Raw genomic sequence first — 21,618 nt, forward strand, 5'->3', positions numbered from 1 at the left:
AGCCCAAGACCCGCAATCAGGCGGCTGCAAGGCTAACCGGGTAACTTAAAGAAGTGAAGCCGATTGACGTGAAACAGAAAGGAAAGAAGTTAACTGGCCGGCCAGCGTCAGCAGGGGCGGCCAGTGTCACCCTGCCCGGGGACAGCACCCCTGTTTCGTGGCGAGGACACGGAGGGCCAAGGGGGCGGGGCCGGGCTGCCCTGGCCACGCCCGGACCGCCTGCTCCCCGCCCAGGGCCTGCACAGTTGGCGCCCACCGGCATCAGCGTGAAGGGAGCTCCTCGCCGGCTGGCGACGGGGCTGCAGGGCTCGCTAGCCGCTCACCTGCGTGTGAGCGCGGAGCCCGCAGTACCCGCCGTCCGGGCTCAGAGGACGTGACTCCCCGACCCTGCGCCCTGCAGTCCCCGGGGGCCGTGCGCCCGGCCCAGGCTCGGAGGTCCAGCCCAGCGGCGGCTCAGGCTGCGCGCCTGGCTCCCAGCCTCAGTTTCCCCATTGGTAAAGCATTGACGGTGGTTGCGGACGGCTTCTGCGGACAGAGCCTTGGGCTCCGACGTCTGCGCGGGTACCGGCAGCACCCCCACCCCGAAGGGAGGGCGGGACCTGGATCTCGCGACCGCTGCCCCAGGTCCCCGCCCCCGGGCCCTACCGGGCTGAGGTCGGCAGGCCCCGCCCCCCGCCCACGAGGAAGTGGCTGCCGCTCCGGCGCGGAGCCCAGAGCCGGTTCGGCGCGTCGACTGCCCAGAGTCCGCGGCCGGGGCGCGGGAGGTGAGGGCCGTGGGGGCGCCCGGAGGTGGGGGTCAGGGGAGCCACCTGGAGGTGGGGGGACGCGTAGATGTGGGGCGCCGCCTGGGAGTGAGCGGGACTGGAGGGATGAGAGGGGGTGCAAGGAGGGGACCGGGGGGCGCCTGGAAGTGAGGACGCATAGATGTGGGGCGCCGCCCAATAGGGGCACGGGGATGAGTGGGGGCACATGGAGAGGAGGGGGCGCGGGGACGAGGGGCTCACGGAAAGGAGAGGGAGCCCTGGGATTGGAGGGGGCGCGGGGGTGGCCTCAGGGCCAGACTGTGGAAACGCGGGCTCCCAGCGCACCGGGCGCCCTCGGGGCGTCCCCAGCCCCCGGCCCCAAGCTTCCGCCTCGTGCCTTCCGCCCCGGCTCCCCGGCCCCCATCCCCAGCCTTGCCCCGCGGTCGGTCGGTGTCGCCCCGTTACTTCGGGCCGGCGGGGCCCCACGCCCAGTCACTTCCCCTCCATCCCCGGAGCCTTCCGGGTTGCAGCCGCCGGGAAATGAGCTGGCGTCTCCTGCCGCCCCGCCCCTGCCCTCCTGGCCGCTCCCGCTGCTCCCACCCGCCTCCCCCGGGCCAGGTCCGAGGGGTCCCGTACGGGGCGGGCCTGGCTGGCGGGGTCCCGGAACGCACCCCCTCAGCTGCAGGGCTCCGCGGCCAGGGCAGATCCGAGCAGCCCCTCCCTTTCCGGAGGCGCTGGGAGAGCAGCCTGGCCGCCTAGGGCGGGGCGGGGCCGGGCTGCACCCGCGGGCAGTGAAGGGATCAGGAGTGCAAGCCCTGGGGAGTCAGACCTCCCCCTGCCTCCTCTGCCAATGCAGCCCGGAGGCTACCACCACCCATCCCGGCCGGGCGCGGTGGCTCACACATAGAATCCTAGCATTTTGAGAGGCCCAGGCGGGAGGATCGCTTGAGGCCAGGAGTTGGAGGCCAGCATGGACAGCATTGCGAGACCCTTTCTCTATTAAAATAAATAAATAAAATGTAGCCAGGCGCTGTGGCTCATGCCTGTAATCCCAACACTTTGGGAGTCGAGGTGGACGGATCACTTGAGGTCAGGAGTTCGAGACTAGCCTGACCGACATGGTGAAACCCTGTCTCTACTAAAAAGACAAAAATTACCCAGGCATGGTGGCACGCACCTGTAATCCCAGCTACTCAGGAGGCTGAGGCAGGAGAATTGCTTGAACCCGGGAGGCAGAGGTTGCAGTGAGCCGAGATCACGCCATTGCACTCCAGCCTGGGCAACAGAGCAAGACTCCGTCTCAAAAAAAAAAAAGTTAGCCACGTAACATGCCTGTAATCCCAGCTACTTAGGAGGATGAGGCAAGAGAATTGCTTGAACCTGCCTTGGCAGTGAGCCAAGACTGTACCACTGCACTGCAGCCTCAGCAACAGAGCCAGACTCCGTCTCTAAATAAATAAATAAAATCTTAGGGACCTAGGTAGGAGTGCCAGCTTCTCCCTTCACTGGCCAGTGACTGGTAAGCCACCCAACTCCTGCCAGCCTCAACTTTCCTTATCTGGAAAATGGGAACCTTAAGGACTGGGAGGCTGAAATGCAATACTGCAAGACACCTGGCAGCGTGTCAGGCGCTGACAGTATAAACGTGCGTTTGTTGCTCACCTTGATCATAGTGTTCCCCCAGGTGAACCTAACTTCCTGGCCTCCAAGATTTGGGGTCAGAGTCCCAAGCTGCGTCATTTAGTAGAAGCCGAGTGACTTTGAACAAATCGTTGCTTTTGTCTGAGCCTGGGTTTCCTCCTGTACAAACTGAAGGTAAAAAGCAAACAGGCTGGGCGCGGTGGCTCACGCCTGTAATTCCAGCACTTTGGGAGGCCGAGGCAGGCAGATTACCTGAGGTCGGGAGTTCGAGACCAGCCTGACCAACGTGGTGAAACCCCGTCACTACTAAAAATACAAAATTAGCCAGGTGTGGTGGTGGGCACCTGTAATCCCAGCTACTCAGGAGGCTGAGGCAGGAGAATCGCTAGAACCTGGGAGGCGGAGGTTGCGGTGAGCCAAGATCATGCCGCTGCACTCCAGCCTGGGGTTACAAAGCGAGACTCTGTCTCCAAAAAAAAAAAAAAGGCAAACAAAAAATGTCTCAGGCTTGCTTCAGGGGGAGAATGGTGAAAGTTCTGGGTAAAATCGCCCTGATAGATGCCAGTAAAGTTTGTTTCTTACATATGTCTGTACATAATCCATTGATAGGTCTTTTTCTTTTTTTCTGGAGTCCGGGTCTCATTGTGTTGCCCAGGCTATAGTGCCATGGCTTGATCATAACTCACTTTAGCCCCAAACTCCTGGGCTCAAGGGATCCTCCTGAGTAGCTGGGATTACAGGTATGTTCCTCCATGCCCAGCTAATTTTTAAATGTTTAGTAGAGGTAGGGTTTTGCTGTGTTGTCCAGGCTGGCCTCAAACTCCTGGCCTTAAGCGATCCTCCTGCCTTGGCCTCCCAAAGTGCTGGGGTTACAGGCATGAGCCTCCACGCCTGCCTTATACGTGTTTTCTTTTTTTTTTTCCTTTTTTTTTTTTTTTTTGAGACAGTGTCTTGTTCTGTTGCCCAGGCTGGAGTGTGGTGACACTACCTTGACTCACTGCAGCATCTGCCTCCCGGGTTCCAGTGATTCTCCTGCCTCAGCCTCTCAGGTAGCTGGGATTACAGGTACATGCCAATATGCCCGGCTAATTTTTATATTTTTAGTAGAGATGGGGTTTCACCATGTTGGCCAGGCTGGTCTCGAACTGCTGACCTCAGGTGATCCGCCCACCTCGGCTTCCCAAAGTGCTAGGATTACAGGCGTGAGCCACTGCGCCCAGCTTCTTCTTCTTCTTCTTTTTTTTTTTTTGTTTATTTGGAGGTGGTGGAGTTTCACTCTGTCGCCCAGGCTGCAGTGCAGTGGCACAATCTCAGCTAACTGCAACCTCTTCCTCTCGAGTTCAAGTGATTCTCTTGCCTCGACCCCCCGAGCAGCTGGGATTACAAGTGCCCACCACCAAGCCCAGATAAATTTTGTATTTTTAGTAGAGAGGGTTTTACCATGTTGGGCAGGCTGGTCTCAAACTCCCGACCTCAGGTGATCCACCTGCCTCCGCCTCCCAAAGTCTGGGATTACAGGTGTGAGCCACCGCACCCGTTGGCTGATAGGTCTTTTCTAATATTAATAATTACATAGCATCTCAACATGTTAATGTCACAATTTACTCTTTCCATATTGTCACCTGGGTTTTTCCACACTGTCACCATTATAAAGACAGCTATTATAAACATGTTTGCTTTATTTTTTAGATGAGGTTTCACTCTGTCACCCAGGCTGGAGTACAGTGACGAGATCTCGGCTCACTGCAACCTCCACCTTCCCAGCTCAAGGAATCCTCCAGCCTCAGCCCCTCAGATAGCCAGGACTACAGGCGTACAGCATCACATCCCGCTAATTTTTTTTTTTTTTTTTTGGTAGTTTTTATAGACACAGGGTTTTGCCATGTTGCCCAGGCTGGTCTCCGAACTCCTGGACTCAAGTAATCCACCTGGCTTGGCCTCCCAAAATGGTGGGATTACAGGCGTGAGCCATGGCACCCCACCTGTTTGCTTTTAAAAAAGAAAAATGGGGCCAGGCGTGGTGGCTCACACCTGTAATCCCAGCACTTTGGGAGGCTGAGGCGGGTGGATCACAAGGTCAGGAGTTCGAGACCAGCCTGTCCAACATGGTGAAACCCCATCTCTACTAAAAACAAAAACAAAAATTAGCTGGGCGTGGTGGCGGGCACCTGTAGTTCCACCTACTGGGGAGGCTGAGACAGGAGAATTGCTTGAACCTGGGAGGCGGAGGTTGCAGTGAGCCGAGAATGTACCACTACACTCCAGCCTGGGCGACAGAATGAGACTACATCTCAAAAATAAAAAAGAAAAAGAAAGAAAAATGTGTTGCTGTTTTCTTAGGACCAAATGGGTGTATGTGACCAAAGAATGTTAATTTTCTTTTTCTTTTTTTTTTTTTTTTTTTTTGAGACGGAGTCTCGCTCTGTCCTCCAGGCTGGAGTGCAGTGGCGCAATCTCGGCTCACTGCAAGCTCCGCCTTCCGGGTTCACGCCATTCTCTTGCCTCAGCCTCCCGAGTAGCTGGGACTACAGGCGCCCGCCACCACGCCCAGCTTAATTTTTTGTATTTTTAGTAGAGACGGGGTTTCACCGTTTTAGCCAGGATGGTCTGGATTTCCTGACCTCGTGATCCACCCACCTCGGCCTCCCAAAGTGCTGGGAGTATAGGCGTGAGCCACCACACCTGGCCAGAATGCTAATTTTCAAGTTCCTGTTAGTGTTATTCTGTTCTATTAATATTTGGTCCCACCCACTTGTTGAATTGAGTGCCCTTCAGAAGAATTAAACCAATTAGCAACAAATGACAATTTCTCCACAGCTCTGCTAGCATTGAATTTTGTGTGTTTTTGTTTTGTTTGGATGACTAACCGGTGCTTTAATGGTACCTTACGATTGTTTTCATGTGTGTTTCTTGACTTCACTCTGCGTGGTTGGTAAGACTTCAAGAGCAGAGCTGGAGAGGGAAGGATAGGGGTAGCAAGGGCTCTGACCCAGCATAGGAAGTTGAGTAACCGCTTAGCACGGTGCAAATTAGCCTGCTGGCTGCTCTATCCAAGAACTGCCTGAGCTGGGTGGAGACTTCCCGGAGCGCCTGTAATGCTGAGATCTTTCCTCCAGGCAGCTCCTCCTTGGTTTAGCCTCTGATACAGCCAAACCTCTGGATTCAGGGAAACCTAGGGAAGCCAGGCAAGAAGGGTCCCGCAGCCTGTGCCTAGTCTAGCCCCAGCCTCATCTGGATTAAGATGGGAGGGAAATATTGGCTGAGGGCACCCAGCCAGTATGAAGACAGCTAGAATGTAAACCCAGCACAGTAAGGGAGAGAGTATCAAGGCCCAGGACTTTAGAGTGCCTCACCACCACCACCCCGCCGCTGGGCAGCCTGAGGCTTTCTTTGCCTGGCACCACCATGCCTGGCTAATTTTTTTTTTTTTTCCAAGTGGAGACGGGGTTTTGCCATGTTGGCCAGGATGGTCTCAAACTCCTGACCTCAAGTGATCCACCCGCCTCGGCCTCCGAAAGTGCTGGGATTACAGGCGTGAGCCACTGTGCCCGGCTATCCCTTCCTCTCTCTGGTTCCTTAACATCAAACAGGCCCACAGTGCCGGCTCACAGGGCCACAGTGATAGTGGGTTGGTGTCCTGGATCCCTCCCCCAGGAGCCATCACTGAGACCTTATGCTGTCAACACTGGTGGGTGAAGCAGCCCTCGTATTTTTCTCCTGAGACATCCATAGCAGGGTAATTGGCAGGCGGGGGTGGGCACACGCTGGCTCACGCAGGCTTGGTAGGTGAGAGGTTTTCCTGGGGATGATGAAGTTGGAGTGTCCCCGGCTAGAATCCCTGAGGCAGGAGACTGGAGCCCCGTGGCAGCACTGGCTGAGAGAAGCCACTCCCTTTTTGCTCTCCCACTTCCTCGCTGGTAAGATGTGGGGGTTGGGGAGTTATCGCAGAGGCGCTTTGGGTTTCAGCTGCTTTGCAGAAGTTATGGAAAAAGGGAAATGAGTCTTCCTCTCTCTCGCCCCCTTAACACTTCTCCTTTGCCCAATTTAAGGGGTTTGTTCAACAGATTAGGAAGTATTTCTGCTAATTCATGCTGAAGTGTGATTGGCTGATAGGCGTGGTCTCAACCTCCCTCCTCTGCCAGTCACTAGTGTACCACTGTGGCCATCTTTTCCAGCCCCTCCTCTGCCCCTTGAGTATGTCTGGGTCCTAGAAACAGTGGTCAGGGCTCTTCAAGTCCTCTCGGTTGCCCTTGCCCACTGGCACACGTGGGGGTTGCTGTCTTCAGCAGAGCCAGCCACTCCGTCTTCACAGCCAGGGCAGAGATGTGGCTGGGCACACAGCAAGCATGTGACCACTGATGCTGGGATGTCAGAGTCTGTGCATCAACCCAGGGTTCTGAGTCTGGGCTCTCCCACCCTCATCCCCGGAGGTTCCTTCAGTCTGGGCCTCCTGGGGCTGAAAGGGAGGGAAAAATTGGCCTCAGCTGGAGTCCTGGGGCCAACCAGAGCCTGGGTGGAGTGTGAAAGTGGGCTTCTGGCCTTCACCCTGCCCCTGCCCTGCTGGTGACCTTGGACCATGGGGGTTGTCGGGGTGTAGATGAGCACCATGAATCAGTCACAGGCCTTGAGCTTCTCTCTGCACAGTGTTGGCATCAGATGTGGGTGGTGATGTCCCAGCCCGGGAACACAGGAAACGCTCAGGGAAACCCCCATCAGACCTGCTGACATGGCTGAGGGTGCTGAGGTGGTGCTTCCGGGGCCCTCACCTTACACAAAGAGGCCTTATAAGGAGAGAGAGGCTGCAGAGGCAGCCCCAGTGGGTGCCGGGTGCTTGTTCTGGGTAAGGCTGCCCACACGTGCAAAGTGTGCTTGTGGACACAGTGCGCTTGCATGTGTGCAAGGCTGAACATACGTGTGTGCAGGCCTGCAGTGTGCCTGTGTGTGAGGCTGAACACGCATGTGCATGTGGGCAGTATGGTCATGTGTGCAAGGCTAAACGTGCTTAAAGTGTGGGGAGGTGCAGTGTGCATGTGTGTGTGCAAGGCTGAACATGCAAAGTGTGCTTGTGTGTGTGAGGCTGAACACGCATGTGTGTGTGTGTGTGGCCTGACCCTGCGCTGCGTGTGTCTACTTGCTCAGCAAATGCTGACTGGGGACCCACCGGGGTCCTGTTCTAAGCATGGAGGAAACATGAGGTCCCTGCCCCACGCAGGTACACGTGCACGTGTGTGTGTCCTGTGCTGCTCCAGGAATCTTTCAGGACATCCTGTTACAAGTGAAAGCAAGCGGTTTGGATCTGGAGTGAGCAGGAGGTGGACAGGGCCTTCCAGGCAGTGAGCGCAGGGGGCTTTGTGTTGCGACCTCGGGCAGGCTGGTCACTGAGCCCTGTGGGGCCAGACTGCAGCCCCAGGCAAAGGTTGTTCTGCCTTTCCCTTGTGCCTGGGCCCAGATGCAGTGCAGGATGGGCCGGCCCCTGGGCAGGGCAGTGACGGGGCAGCCACCGGCCTCCTGGGGCATTCAGGGTTCCCAGTCCTGGTTGGCTCCCAGCCCAGGCCCTGAGACCCAACACAAAACTGCCAGTCTGGTGAGGGAGGCAGCCACGTTATCTAATGGCTGTCACTGGTGACTCTGGGCAGGTGGCCTCGGCCCCCACATCTGTCATCTGGAGCTGACCTGGAGCCTGGCATCCCTCCCCAAGTGCAGCCAGGCCTCCCTGAAAGTCCAGGGCTGGTGGGAGTGTTGAAGTCAAGAATGTATACAGAGCACCTGGCCGGGCGCGGTGGCTCACGCCTGTAATTCCAGCACTTTAGGAGGCTGAGGCGGGCGGATCACTTGAGGTCAGGAGTTCGAGACCAGCCTGGCCAACATGGTGAAACCCTGTCTCTACTAAAAATAAAAAAATTAGGCATGGTGGTGCGCACCTGTAATCCCAGCTACTCAGGAGGCGGAGGTTGGAGTGAGCCAAGACTGTGACATTGCACTCCAGGCTGGGCAACAGAGTGAGACTTCATCTCGAAAAAAAAAAACAAAAAAGGATACTTTTTTTTCTAGAGCTGGCAAGGAGGGAGTATCCAGAAAGTGCTGGATGGTACGAGTTAATACATTTTATTTTAGAGACAGGGTCTGGCTCTGTCACACAGTGGTACAATCATAGCTCACTGCAGCCTCAAACTCCTAGGCTAAGCAATCCTCCTGCCTCAGCTTCCTGAATACCTAAGAATACAGATGTGCACCACCACACCTGCAAATTTTTTTATTTAAATTTTTTGTAGAGATAGGGTCTCACTGTATCGCCCATGCTTGTCTTGAACTTCTGGCCTGAAGCAATCCTCCTGCCTAGGCCTCCCAAAGTACTGGGGTTACAGGCATGAGCCACTGCGCCTGGCCCTATTTAATAAAATTATTTATTTATTTATTATTTTTAAGTTATTTTTTCACACACATTCATTCCTAACCTTTTTTTTTTTTTTTTTTTTTTTTTTTTTTTGAGACAGAGTCTTGCTCTGTTGCCCAGGCTGGAGTGCAGTGGTGTGATTTTGGCTCACTGCGACCTCCGCCTCTCAGGTTCAACAGATTCTCCTGCTTCAGCCTCCCAAGTAGCTGGGACTACAGGCGTGTGCCACCACGCCCAGCTAATTTTTGTATTTTTAGTAGAGACAGGCTTTCACCATGTTGGCCAGGCTGGTCTTGAACTCCTGACCTCAGGTGATCCGCCCGCCTCGGCCTCCCAAAGTGCTGGGATTACAGGCATGAGCCACCGTGCCTGGCCTCATTCCTAACCTATGTAATGATAATATTTTGGAGGGCTGGGTAGGGTGGCGTGAGCCTGTAGTCCCAGCTACTTGGGAGGCAGAGGCAGGAGGATCACTTGAGCCTGGGAGGTCGAGGCTGCAGTGAGCTGTGATCACAACACTGCACTCCAGCCTGGGCAACAGAGCGAGACCCTTTCTCAAATATATACACACACACACGTTTCTGAGAACGTACTCTGTTGGTCACTAATGGCAATGAAAAATTTGTTCAGCGGATATTTCTTGAGCACCTACTATGTGCTAAGCATTTAAGCAGTGGAAATAGAAACGAGAACAAGATAGAACAAAAATGTGTCTCTGCCAAGCTGGTTCTATTCCAGCAGGGGAGGAAGGCAGCGGGCCAGATCAGTGAGTGCATGTCTGATGGTGACTGCTGAGAAAATTTAATCGGAAATAGGGAATTACGAAGTGCCGGACCGTGGGAGGTGCTGCAGTTTCCAATGGAGGGGGTCAGGGAAGGCCTCCCCAAAAGTTGACATTTGAGCACAGACTTGAGTGGCAGCACCAGAGCGAGAGCCGTGTGTGCCGGTATCTGGGGGAAGAGTGTCACAGGCCTAGGGAACAGCCAGCACGGAAGCCCGAGGCAGGTGCATGCCTGTGTGCCCCAGGATTGGCCTCTGGTCGGCTGGGGAGGCCTGCTCCTCAAAGGGCTGGTATATCACATCCATCACAGGCTAAGAGTAACCGCCTCGTGGTTCCTCCTCATAGAGCCAGGTGCGGTGTGTCATCTGCTTCCAGCTCTCAGCATCTCTGCTGGGAGGCAGGATTCCTGTTCCCATTTTACAGATGAGAAAACTGAGGTTAAAAGAAGGCAGGTGATGTGTCCCGGGGCATGTGGCTGGGCAAGCAGTGCCACTGGGCTCCTCCACTTCCAGGTCCCTGTGATGCTGGGAAACTGAGTCACGGAGGCGGGGAGAGATGTGTTTGAGGAATTGGGCTGAGACCGTGATCTCACCCCCGTCAGGCCTGGTGGGCTCCTTTGACACTCAGCGGCAGGTGGAGGAGGCTGGGGACAGGCTGGCAGGGGCTGAGCTGGGCTGACGGGAGGATGAGTCGCTGCCCTCTGCCAGGGTTCCCCTTCAGTGCTGGGGCTAGTCTAGGGGGCTGCAGTCAAACATCTCCCTCGTTCTGGCCGAGTGTAGTGGCTCACACCTGTAATCCCAAATACTTGGCAGGTGAGGAGGGAAGATCTCTTGAGCCTAGGAGCTTGAGACCAGCCTGGACAGCATTGTGAGACCCCCCTCTCTACAAACAAATAAAAAATTAGTTGGGCACAGTGGCACATGCTTGTAATCCCAGGAGTTCATGGCTGCAGTGAGCCATGATCACACCACTGCACTCCATCCTGGGCCACAGAGAGAGACCCTGTCTCAAGAAACAAAAATCTCCCTCCTTCAGTTCCCCAAGGCTGGGTCACCCTGGGGCCTCCCCAAGAGCCATCACCCAGGCCTCGCCTAGCCCTGTGCCTCCTCCCAGCCCTGGGTGCAGCCAGTGGATGTCTGGATGGAGAATGGGATGTATCTGTTAAATATCTGCCTTTGCCTCAGCCATGAGCCCCTGCAGACCGGCCACCTCCCCTCTCCCCGTCTGAGCAGTGTGGGGGAAGACCAGGGCTCTGGGCACGGCAGGGCCAACTGCCATGTGCTGGACACCTTTCTAGGTGGTTTATGAGATTACTTCATTTCTTTTTTTTTTTTTTTTTTTTTTCTGAGATGAGTCTTGCTCTGTCACCCAGCCTCCTGAGTAGTGGGGATTACAGGCAGGCGCCACCACACCTGGCTAATTTTTTTTTTTTTTTTTTTTTTTTTTTTGAGACGGAGTCTCACTCTGTCGCCCAGGCTGGAGTGCAGTGACGCGATCTCGGCTTACTGCAAGCCCCGCCTCCCAAGTTCACGCCATTCTCCTGCCTCAGGCTGGGACTACAGGCGCCCGCCACCACACCCGACTAATTTTTTGTAGTTTTAGTAAAGACGGAGTTTCACCATGTTGGCCAGGCTGGTCTTGAACTCCTGGCCGCAAGTGATCGCCTGCCTCGATCTCCCAAAGTGTTGGGATTACAGGCATGAGCCACCGGGCCTTGCCTGGATGACTTCATCTTCATCCCATCCTTAATGGGGCAGGGGAAGTTGGGTGGGGGTGGGGGGGTCGTCCATCCTATGAGGAAACCGAGGCACAGATGACAAGTGAGGGGCCTGTCCAGCTTGGAGTCCTAGCACCCCACCCCGCCCCAGGGAGCATCTCCCCTGTAGTACCGTCTCCTCCACCCTGTCCCTGGAGCCTCAGAGACATCCTGTGAAAGCTGCCCTTTTATAAGGAGGGAAACTGAGGCCCCAGGAGGGGAAGCAACATGTCAGGCCAGTTGGGAGCCAGGGCTGGCCCCTGCTGCTCCTCTCTGCAAACTGCTGCCCCTCTAAACTGAGGGGCCTCCCTGGTGCGAGGCCTGTGAGGATCATCTGGGGCCTGGTATGGGTGAAGTCAGGGGCAAGGTCGGGGCTGACGTGGATTCTCTCTTCCTCTCTCGGGCACAGGAACCAAGCCGCTATGGCCTACCACAGCTTCCTGGTGGAGCCCATCAGCTGCCACGCCTGGAACAAGGACCGCACCCGTGAGTGCTTGCTGGGGGCCGGTGGGTGGCTGCTTCCACCTCCTGGGATGGGGACCAGCCAGAGCACACATGGGGACTCTGGAGCAGCCAGGCCCCCGGACCATGGGCTCCATGTGGCTGTCCCCTGGCCTCACCCCTGGATCTTCCAGCTGACCAGGGGCCTCCTGGGTTAAAGTTTAAGGAGGGAATGGGCCAGTTGAGGTAGCTCATCCTGTAATCCCAGCACTTTGGGAGGCTGAGGTGGGTGGATCACTTGAGGTCAGGAGTTCCAGACCAGCTTGGGCAACATGGTGAAACCCTGTCTCTACTAAAAATACAAAAATTACCTGGGTGTGGTGGTGGGTGTCTGTAATCCCAGCTACTCGGGGGGCTGAGGCACGAGAATTGCTTGAACCCAGGAGGCGGAGGTTGCAGTGAGTCGAGATTGCACCACTGCACTCCAGCCTGGGCAACAAAGCGAGACTCTGTCTCAAAAAAAAAAAAAAAAAGAGAAAGAAAGAAAAAGTGACCAAGAAAAAGCCTTTCAGAGGAGATGACATTTTGACATTTACCCAGAGACCCAGAGGAGGAGAGGAAGGGAACTGTGCCCCAGCTGGGGAGGGGCTGGCAGGTGCAGGGGCCCTGAGGTGTCAGCAGGAGCAGCGAAGGGTTCCTGGTTGGCCAGAGCGATAGGGTGGGGAGAGGTCCCAGGGTTCATTGCTGCGAGTAAAGGACAGCCAGTTCCAGGAGAAGAGAGGGTGGCCTAGCAGGGCCTGAAGGACTTCAGGGGGCCCCTGCAAGGCAGAAGAGGAGAGACTGAGTCATGAAAGGTGAGGTGTTGTTGCCTAGGTACACTGTGTAGTGTGTCCTGGCAGAGGGCAGTCATGGAGAGGGCCCCTCAATCTCCCTCCATCTCCCCTTCAGAGATTGCCATCTGCCCTAACAACCATGAGGTGCATATCTATGAAAAGAGCGGTGCCAAATGGACCAAGGTGCACGAGCTCAAGGAGCACAACGGGCAGGTGACAGGTATGTCAGGGTGGCTGGGACCACCGTCCTGAAAGGAGGTGGTGGGTTGGGGGGGTGGTGCAAGGCAGGGCATGGCCACTCATTGTGGAGCATCTACCCACTCACCGTGAAACCCGGATTCAAACTGGCTTCAATTTTAAGGGGACTGTGTTGGCTCATGTTACCAAAAACTCAGAGGGTTGAGGGCTTCAGGAGAGGCTTGATCCAGCAGCTCCACATGACCAAGAACCCATCTTTTCTGCCTCTTGGCTTTGCCCTCCAGCATGTTTGCTGATAGCATGGAGGGCTCTGACACTCCCTCATAAGCTCTAGGAGTGCCCCCTGGTGTCACTCTAAATAAGCACTGGATCTCAGTAAAAAGTGCTTGCTGGGCCGGGTGCAGTGGCTCATGCCTGTAATCCCAGCACTTTGGGAGGCCAAGGCGAGTGGATCGCTTGAGGTCAGGAGTTCGAGACCATCCTGGCCAACATGACTAAATGTTGAAAAATACAGAAATTAGCCGGGTGTGGTGGCACGCACCTGTAGTCCCAGATACTCTGGAGGCTGAGGCAGAAGAATCGCTTGAACCCAGGAGGCGGAGGTTGAAGTGAGCTGAGATTGCACCACTGCACTCCAGCCTGGATGGCAGAGCGAGACTGTGTCGCAATAAAAACAAAGAAAGAAAGAGGCCGGGTGCGGTGGCTTGCGCCTGTACTCCCAGCACTTTGGGAGGCGGAGGCGGGCGGATCACCTGAGGTCAGGAGTTCAAGACCAGCCTGGTCAACATGGTGAAACCTCATCTCTACTACAATACAAAAATTAGCCAGGCATGATGGCGGGTGCCTGTAATCCCAGCTACTTGGGAGACTGATATGTGAGAATTGCTTGAACCCGGGAGATGGTGGTTCCAGTGAGCTGAGATCGCGCCAGTGCACTCCAGCTTGGGCGGCTGAGCGAGACTCTGTCTCAAAAAAAAAAAAAAAAAAAAGATTGGTGGTACACGCCTGTAGTCCCGGCTACTCAGGAGGCTGAGGCATGAGGATTGCTTGAACCTGGGAGGCAGAGGCTGCAGTGAGCTGAGATCATGCCACTGCACTCCAGCCTGGGTGACAGAGCGAGACTCCGTTTCAAAAAAAAAAAAAAGTGCCTGCTGGGCAGATACAGCTTCCACCTGGATGGTGGCCTTTCAGCCTCTCCCATGTGGCCACCATACAGCCACCTCTGCCTGAGTGTCATCAGCCTCCTGTGTTCCCTCCATCCCCCCACAGGCATCGACTGGGCCCCCGAGAGTAACCGTATTGTGACCTGCGGCACAGACCGCAACGCCTACGTGTGGACGCTGAAGGGCCGCACGTGGAAGCCCACGCTGGTCATCCTGCGGATCAACCGGGCTGCCCGCTGCGTGCGCTGGGCCCCCAACGAGAACAAGTTTGCTGTGGGCAGCGGCTCTCGTGTGATCTCCATCTGTTATTTCGAGCAGGAGAATGACTGGTGGGTACCTAGGCAGGGCCAGAGTGGGCTGTTAGGGACCGGGGGCAGGACTAGAGTGTCCCCGGGAAGCACCAAATGGGATGTCAGGACCCCTGTTCCCATCACCCTGGGGGAGTCCATCCTCTCCTCTCTGGGCCTCATTCATGAGGCAAGGGCCTCTCTGCAGCGCCCGGATGTTCTCACTGCCAGTGACACCCACCACACCAGAAACACATCTGGGGGCACCTCACTAAGCCCTGCACACACATTAGTCCTGACTTCCCTGCAGCTCCGTGGACTGGGCATCGGTCACTGTCCCCACTTTACAGATTAGCAAAGGCCCTGTAGCAGTCACTTTCTCAAGGCACCACTCACGAGCTCGCAGCCACATCTTGTTCCTTTTTTTTTTTTTTTTCAGATGGAGTCTCACTCTGTCACCCAGGCTGGAGTGCAGTGGCACGATCTTGGCTCATGGCAGCCTCTGCCTGCCGGGTTCGAGCAGTTCTCTGCCTCAGCCTCCCAAGTAGCTGGGATTACAGGCACCTGCTACCATGCCCGGCTAATTTTTATATTTTTAGTAGAGATGGGGTTTCACCATCTTGGCCAGGTTGGTCTAGAACTCCTGACCTCATGATCCACCCGCCTCGGCCTCCCAAAGTGTTGGGATTACAGGCGTGAGCCACCGTGCCTAGCCAATTTTTTTTTTTTTTTTTTTTGAGACACAGTCTTGCTCTGTCGTCCAGGCTGGAGTGCAGTGGCACAATCTCAGCTCACCGCAACCTCCGCCTCCCAGGTTCAAGCAATTCTCCTGCCTCAGCCTACTGAGTAGCTGGGACTACAGGCACGCACCACCACGCCAGGCTAATTTTGTATTTTTTAGTAGAGATGGGGTTTCTCCATGTTGGTCAGGCTGGTCTTGAACTCCCGACCTCAGGTGGTCGTCCTGCCTCCGCCTCCCAAAGTGCTGGGATTACAGGCGTGAACCACTGCGCCCGGCCATATATATATTTTTGAGACAAGGTCTTGCTCTGTCGCTCAGGCTGGAGTGCAGTGTTGTGATCATAGCTCACTGCAGCCTCAGCCTCCTGAGCTCAAGTAATCCTACCACTTCAGCCTCCTGAGTAGCTCGGACTACAGGCCCAAATCATTTATTTATTTATTTTGTAGAGATAGGGTCTTGTCACGTTGTCCAGGCTGGTCTTGAACTCCTGGCCTCAAGCAATCTTCCCACCTCAGCCTCCCAAAGTGCTGAGACTACAGGTGTGAGCCATGATTGCCAGTCCACGTCTTAGTTTTTAATCTCCCCTGCATGGCTGAGGGCAGAGGCCAGCCAGGAGCATCTGAGAGACCCAAATTTGCATCCCACCATGGCCAGTTAGTAGTTGTGTGACCTCTGGTGATGGCATCACTTTGCTGAGCCTGCTCTGAGGGTGACTGTGTGGCCTAAAGGATAGAGGGCACAGAGTTCCCACTCCAGAAGCGACACAGCACATCCCTGCCGCCCCAGGGCCCTGACGGCCTTGTGGGCTGGCAATGCCCAGTCGCCTCTCTCCTGGGTCTTTGGTGGGCTGCAGGGAGCAGTGGGAGCCTGGAGTCCCTGGTGCTGAGGTCCATGAGTCCCACCTGCCTGTCCCTCTCTCCCTGTCTGCCTGACCACCATGCCCAGGTGGGTTTGCAAGCACATCAAGAAGCCCATCCGCTCCACCGTCCTCAGCCTGGACTGGCACCCCAACAATGTGCTGCTTGCTGCCGGCTCCTGTGACTTCAAGTGCCGGTGAGACAGGGCGCCATGGGGGAGGGTGGGGCTGACGTCAACTGACTGCTGACATCATAGCGGGGAGCCGCACCTGAAAGCTCTACACCCCAGCTTCTAGACCCGCTCCAGACCTGCTACCAGTGGACGACCTGGGCGTCAGTTGAAGGTTCTAGTTCCTGGGGAACCCTTCATGTCTCAGCTGGATGGGCCTCTGCCCACCTCTTTTATTTTTTTTGAGCTAGGGGCTTGCTCTGTTGCCCAGGCTGGAATGCAGTAGTGCAATCATAGCTCACTGCAGCCTCCAAATCCTGGACTCAAGCGATCCTCTTGCTTCTCAGCCTCCCAAGCAAGACTACCACGCCCAGCTAGACAGGATTTTTTTTTTTTTTTTTGGAGACGGACTCTCGCTCTTTCGCCCAGGCTGGAGTGCAGTGGCGTGATCTTGACTCACTGCAACCTCCGCCTGCTGAGTTCAAGCAATCAAGCGATTCTCCTGCCTTAGCCTCCTGAGTAGCTGGAACTACAGGCGCATGCCACCATGCCCGGCTAATTTTTGTATTTTTAAATGTAGAGACGGGTTTTCACCATGTTGACCAGACTGGTCTCGAACCCCTGACCTCAAGTGATGCATCTGCCTCAGCCTCCCAAAGTGCTGGGATTACAAGCTTCAGCCACCACGCCCAGGCACCTGTTAACCCTTTAAAAATTTTTTTTTTTTTTTTTTTTTTTTTTTGAGACAGTCTCACTCTGTTGCCCAAACTGGAGCACGGTAGCGCAATCACAGCTCACTGCAGCCTTGACCTCCTGGGTTCAAGCAATCCTCCCGCCTCAGCCTCCTGAGTAGCTGAGAGTACAGGTGCGCACCACCACGCCTGGCTACTTTACCTCTACTTTGCCTATCCCGGTAGGATCTTTTCAGCCTACATCAAGGAGGTGGAGGAACGGCCGGCACCCACCCCGTGGGGCTCCAAGATGCCCTTTGGGGAACTGATGTTCGAATCCAGCAGTAGCTGCGGCTGGGTACATGGCGTCTGCTTCTCAGCCAGCGGGAGCCGCGTGGCCTGGGTGAGCCACGACAGCACCGTCTGCCTGGCTGATGCCGACAAGAAGATGGCGTGAGTCGAGGCCATCCCTGGGGGAGGAGGTGAGTGCAGAGGAGTGGGACACCGTGACTCACAGCTCTCTCCCCTCAGCGTCGCGACTCTGGCCTCTGAAACACTACCACTGCTGGCGCTGACCTTCATCACAGACAACAGCCTGGTGGCAGCGGTGAGGAATAGGGAGGGGAGGGAGGGTGTGTGGTCACAGCAGGCCTCCGAGAGAGCCCAGCAACTCTCATCTCCTCCCTCCTTTCTCCTGCCTCCCTCCTTTTTTTCTTCCTTGCATTCTCTCATGTACCAGAATTGGGCAGAACAGGTTGGGTTATGCTGCAGTAACCAAAAGTCCCTGGCTGCACTTGCTTAACAGAGTAAAGATTTGGCCAGGTGCGGTGGCTCACACTTAAAATCCCAGCACTTTGCGAGGTTGAGGTGGAAGTATCACTTGAGGCCAGGAGTTTGAGACCAGCCCGGGCAACACAGTGTGAGACCCTTGTCTCTACAAAAAGTTAAGAAATTAGCTGGGTGTGGTGGTGCACCTGTAATCTCATAATCCCAGTTACTTGGGAGGCTGAGGCAGGAGGATAACTTAAGCATGGGAGGTTGAGGCTTCTGAACTGAGCTATGGTCGTACCTCTGCACTTCAGCCTCGGCGACACAGAACCTGTTTCAAAAAAAAAAAAAAGAGCCAGGCCCGGTGGCTCACACCTGTAATCCCAGCAATTTGGGAGGCCAAGGAGGGCAGATCACCTGAGGTCAGGGGTTGAAGACCAACCTGGCCAACATGGCAAAACCCCATCTCTACTAAAAATACAAAAATTAGCCGGGTGTGGTGGTGGGCGCCCATGGTCCCAGCTGCTCGGGAGGCTGAGGCAGGAGAATTGCTTGAACCCAGAGGCAGAAGTTGCAGTGAGCCAAGGGTGAGCCACCGAGACTCCATCTCAAAAACAGAAAAAAAAAAGATATTTACTTCTTGCTCACATTTTATGTCCAGTGTGGGTGTTGTGAGGGGCTCTGATGGAGGCTGTCCCCAGCATGCTGTCCCAGATGCCACGAGGGAGCCGGAACCTGCGGAATCATGCCCTGGGTCTTAACATTTCTGCCCACATTTTATTGGCAGGTGCAATGGCAAGGCCACGCCTAATGCAAAGGGCGAGAGTTCGGGGTGTGCGGTTCCTCCAGGTGTCCAGGAAGGGCACTGCTCTCCCTCCCCTCCGCCCACATCTGTCAAGTCCCTTTTCACCCCTCTGCAAACATAATGGGGGTGCCAGGGCCAGGTCAGGCTTGCTTTTTGCCTAGAAAAGCAACCAGCTGCAGGGGTCTCCCCTAGAGCAGGTGTAACTGGCTGGGCAGGACAGAAGGCGCCTGAGCTCCCAGGGAGTCCCAAAGCTGGCCTTGCTGGGGGAGGTGGCAGCCCCCAGCATCACCCCCGGTTTTGATACACCTGCAATTCGGGCCTCCCTCGCTGTGGCCCGTCTGTGTCCTTGAGCTGGCATCTGCCTCCCGGGCGGCCAGACGCCCGCCTGGCCTCCCCTCCGGCCTCGGTTTCCCCTCCGCGGCGCTCCAATGGCCCCCGCCCTCCGCGCAGGGCCACGACTGCTTCCCGGTGCTGTTCACCTATGACGCCGCCGCGGGGATGCTGAGCTTCGGCGGGCGGCTGGACGTTCCTAAGCAGAGCTCGCAGCGTGGCTTGACGGCCCGCGAGCGCTTCCAGAACCTGGACAAGAAGGCGAGCTCCGAGGGTGGCACGGCTGCGGGCGCGGGCCTGGACTCGCTGCACAAGAACAGTGTCAGGTGAGAGCGGGAGCCGGGCCGGCGGGTGGGCGGGGCCTCGGCTCGCCCAGAAACAGCGTCGGGTGAGGAAGGGGCCTGGAGTCTTCCTCCTGGGGCGTTGTGCTGGGACCGTGAGGACTGGGGACCCGGAGGGAGGGTAGGCGTGCCCTCAACTCGCTGCGCCGGAACGGCGTCTGATGAGCGGCGGGCCCGGACACGAGGGGACGGGGCCGATTTGTGGGCGGGGCCTCGGCGCCGTACTAAAACCGCGTGGGGCGGAGGCCGGCAGAGGGCGCGTAGCGGGCCCAGGGTAGGGAGTGGCTTTGACTCGCTGCGGAATAACGTCGTTAGTTGTGGGCGGGGCCCATCTTCATCTCACCATAGCAGCTCAGGTGCTAGTGGAGCCCGGGAGGGACACGGTGCGACCGACATAAGACGGGGTCGACCTCTTTAGGTTGCATAAAAATAGCATCAGATGGGGCTGAGCAGCTAGCCTCGCTCTGCATTTCCGGGACTTAGCTAGGTGGGGACTGTCGTAGGGCTGGCCCCTGCGGTGCTGTGGGGTGGCCAGGCAGTGACCAGCGGGCTTCCTGGGCGGGGTCACAGCTGGGGCGGGTCTATTGCTAGCACTTAGCGAGGTGGGGGCGGAGCTGAGGGTCTCTCTGCAGCCTTCTATGGATCTAGGGTGGGATGGGGAAGAGGCTCTCCAAAGCCCAAAAGCTGCCAGCCACACGTGTCCACCCCGCGGCGAATCAGAGGGAGCGGGAGCTGTATGGCAAGACTGGCCAAGCCCTTCGGTCTGTAAAACCTCCTGTGTCCGCCAGATCCGATGGCTTCCTCAGATGAAACACCTTTGTCCAGCTATCAGCTTAGTCCCTGGCTGCCCCCACCCCCATCTCCTTTTTTGTCCTGTCCAGCTGCACTGCTGGCACTGTGTACACTCCGCAGACACACGTGTCTTTCCTGCCTCCCAGGACTTGAGTGTCCTGTCCCATTTGCCTGCACCTCGCATGCCACTGTCCCCAAGGCAGAACTGACTTCTAAGCCCACTACACCCCCTCTCGGTACTTCTCACTAAAGCCCGCTCCCCAAGAAGTCTGGGAGCGCCTGGTGGACAGGGTGGGCCTGAGCCCAGCGCCAGCACAGGTTGAATTCATAAGCTCCTCTTCCTCTTTGCAGCCAGATCTCGGTGCTCAGCGGGGGCAAGGCCAAGTGCTCGCAGTTCTGCACCACTGGCATGGATGGCGGCATGAGTATCTGGGATGTGAAGGTGAGGCTTGCCCCTCCTGGCTTCCCGCCATGCCCCCCAGGTCAACCCTTTCCCCCCATCCCCACTCCCTGGAGATGACCCCCATCCTTCACTCCTGCAGAGATGGCACTGCATGGGGATGACAGGTGGGGGCGGCCCCTTGACATCTGGGCCTTGGTGCTCACTGGGGCACCCGTCTTCAGGGCCGGGATTCAAACCCAGTTGACAGACTCCAAAACTGCAGGTTCTCTGCCCTCTGCTGTGCTGGGGCTGAGATGGGTGATCAGGTCCCTGGGAGTGGGGTGCCTGCAGGACAGCTGAGAACCAGCCTGTCCGTTCTGCCTCCCTGCAGAGCTTGGAGTCAGCCTTGAAGGACCTCAAGATCAAATGACCTGTGAGGAATATGTTGCCTTCATCCTAGCTGCTGGGGAAGCGGGGAGAGGGGTCAGGGAGGCTAATGGTTGCTTTGCTGAATGTTTCTGGGGTACCAATACGAGTTCCCATAGGGGCTGCTCCCTCAAAAAGGGAGGGGACAGATGGGGAGCCTTTCTTACCTATTCAAGGAATACGTGCCTTTTTCTTAAATGCTTTCATTTATTGAAAAAAAAAAAAAAAATGCCCCCAAAGCACTATGCTGGTCATGAACTGCTTCAAAATGTGGAGGTAATAAAATGCAACTGTGTAAAAAAAAAAAAAAAACAACAACAAAAAAAGTAATTATGGACATGCTTGCCTATGTGGAAGGAGAGGTTTTTTGTTATTTCCTTGGGGTCTTGCTAAGTTTTCCAGGCTGCACTAGAACTCGTGGGAGCAATCCTTCTGCCTCAGCCTCCCAAGTAGCTGGGACTCCAGGGAGAGATTGGTGTTTGCACGGCCATAGGTAGATAGCTTATTTTTACTGCTTGCCAACAAAATTGATCCTGAAGCCCAACGGCCTTATGCCAAATGGTTCCCTCCCCACTGCTGTCCATCCTGGGCTGCCACTCCCAAAACTGCCAGTACCAGGTGTCACTGATTGACTAGTCAAATTCCTGGACAAAGGGGCTACACACTCCAGGCTGGTTGTGGAACTTTTGTTTTGAGATGGAGTTTTGCTCGTCACCCAGGCTGGAGTGCAGTTGTGCGTTCTCAGCTCACTGCAACCTCTGCCTTCCTGGGATCAAGCGATTCTCCTGCCTCAGCCTCCCAAGTAGCTGGGATTACAGGCATACACCACCAAGCCCGGTTAATTTTTGTATTTTTAGTAGAGACGGAGTTTCTCCATGTTGGCCAGGCTGGTCTTGAACTCCTGACCTCAGATGATCGACCCATCTCACCTCCCAAAGTGCTGGGATTACAGGCATGAGCCACCATGCCCGGCCTGGTTGTGGAACTTCACGGGAATTTATTTTGTCATTACAATGTTGGCAAGATATTTTTTTCCTGTGCTGTAAACTGAGGTTCTGTCTTGGAGTTGATGTCATGTCACCAGGTCCTGTGCTGAAG

The 21,618-nt window shown here is 56.0% G+C and overlaps 1 protein-coding gene across 5 annotated transcripts; it reads left to right on the forward strand.

Annotated features, from left to right (window-relative positions):
• The first annotated feature begins 202 nt into the window (after nucleotides 1-202).
• Nucleotides 203-20,718, forward strand: ARPC1B (actin related protein 2/3 complex subunit 1B). 5 transcript variants are annotated; one of them, XM_063605986.1, is made up of 11 exons: nucleotides 266-764; nucleotides 3,352-3,449; nucleotides 11,725-11,801; nucleotides 12,705-12,809; nucleotides 14,057-14,279; nucleotides 15,925-16,032; nucleotides 16,923-17,129; nucleotides 17,208-17,283; nucleotides 18,700-18,905; nucleotides 20,064-20,154; nucleotides 20,486-20,668. In XM_063605986.1, exons 3-11 carry the CDS (start codon nucleotides 11,738-11,740, stop codon nucleotides 20,522-20,524), a joined length of 1,119 nt encoding a protein of 372 aa, XP_063462056.1. In that variant the 5' UTR covers nucleotides 266-764; nucleotides 3,352-3,449; nucleotides 11,725-11,737; the 3' UTR covers nucleotides 20,525-20,668. The 5 variants fall into 5 exon arrangements, with proteins under 5 accessions (XP_034820405.1, XP_063462056.1, XP_063462057.1 ...); XM_063605987.1 differs by having other exon boundaries at nucleotides 272-764; nucleotides 3,332-3,449; XM_063605985.1 differs by having other exon boundaries at nucleotides 683-764; nucleotides 3,352-3,433.
• Nucleotides 20,719-21,618: the final 900 nt, after the last annotated feature.

This window comes from Pan paniscus, chromosome 6 (genome assembly GCF_029289425.2).
Source record: "Pan paniscus chromosome 6, NHGRI_mPanPan1-v2.0_pri, whole genome shotgun sequence".
NCBI lineage: Eukaryota > Metazoa > Chordata > Mammalia > Primates > Hominidae > Pan > Pan paniscus.

Coding starts and splice junctions, on each gene's coding strand:
- ARPC1B (XM_034964514.3), top strand. CDS start 11,738: ATGGCCTACCACAGCTTCCTGGTGGAGCCCATCAGCTGCCACGCCTGG. Junction 17,284..18,699: donor ACAACAGCCTGGTGGCAGCG/GTGAGGAATAGG, acceptor CCCTCCGCGCAG/GGCCACGACTGCTTCCCGGT. Junction 20,155..20,485: donor TGAGTATCTGGGATGTGAAG/GTGAGGCTTGCC, acceptor GCCTCCCTGCAG/AGCTTGGAGTCAGCCTTGAA.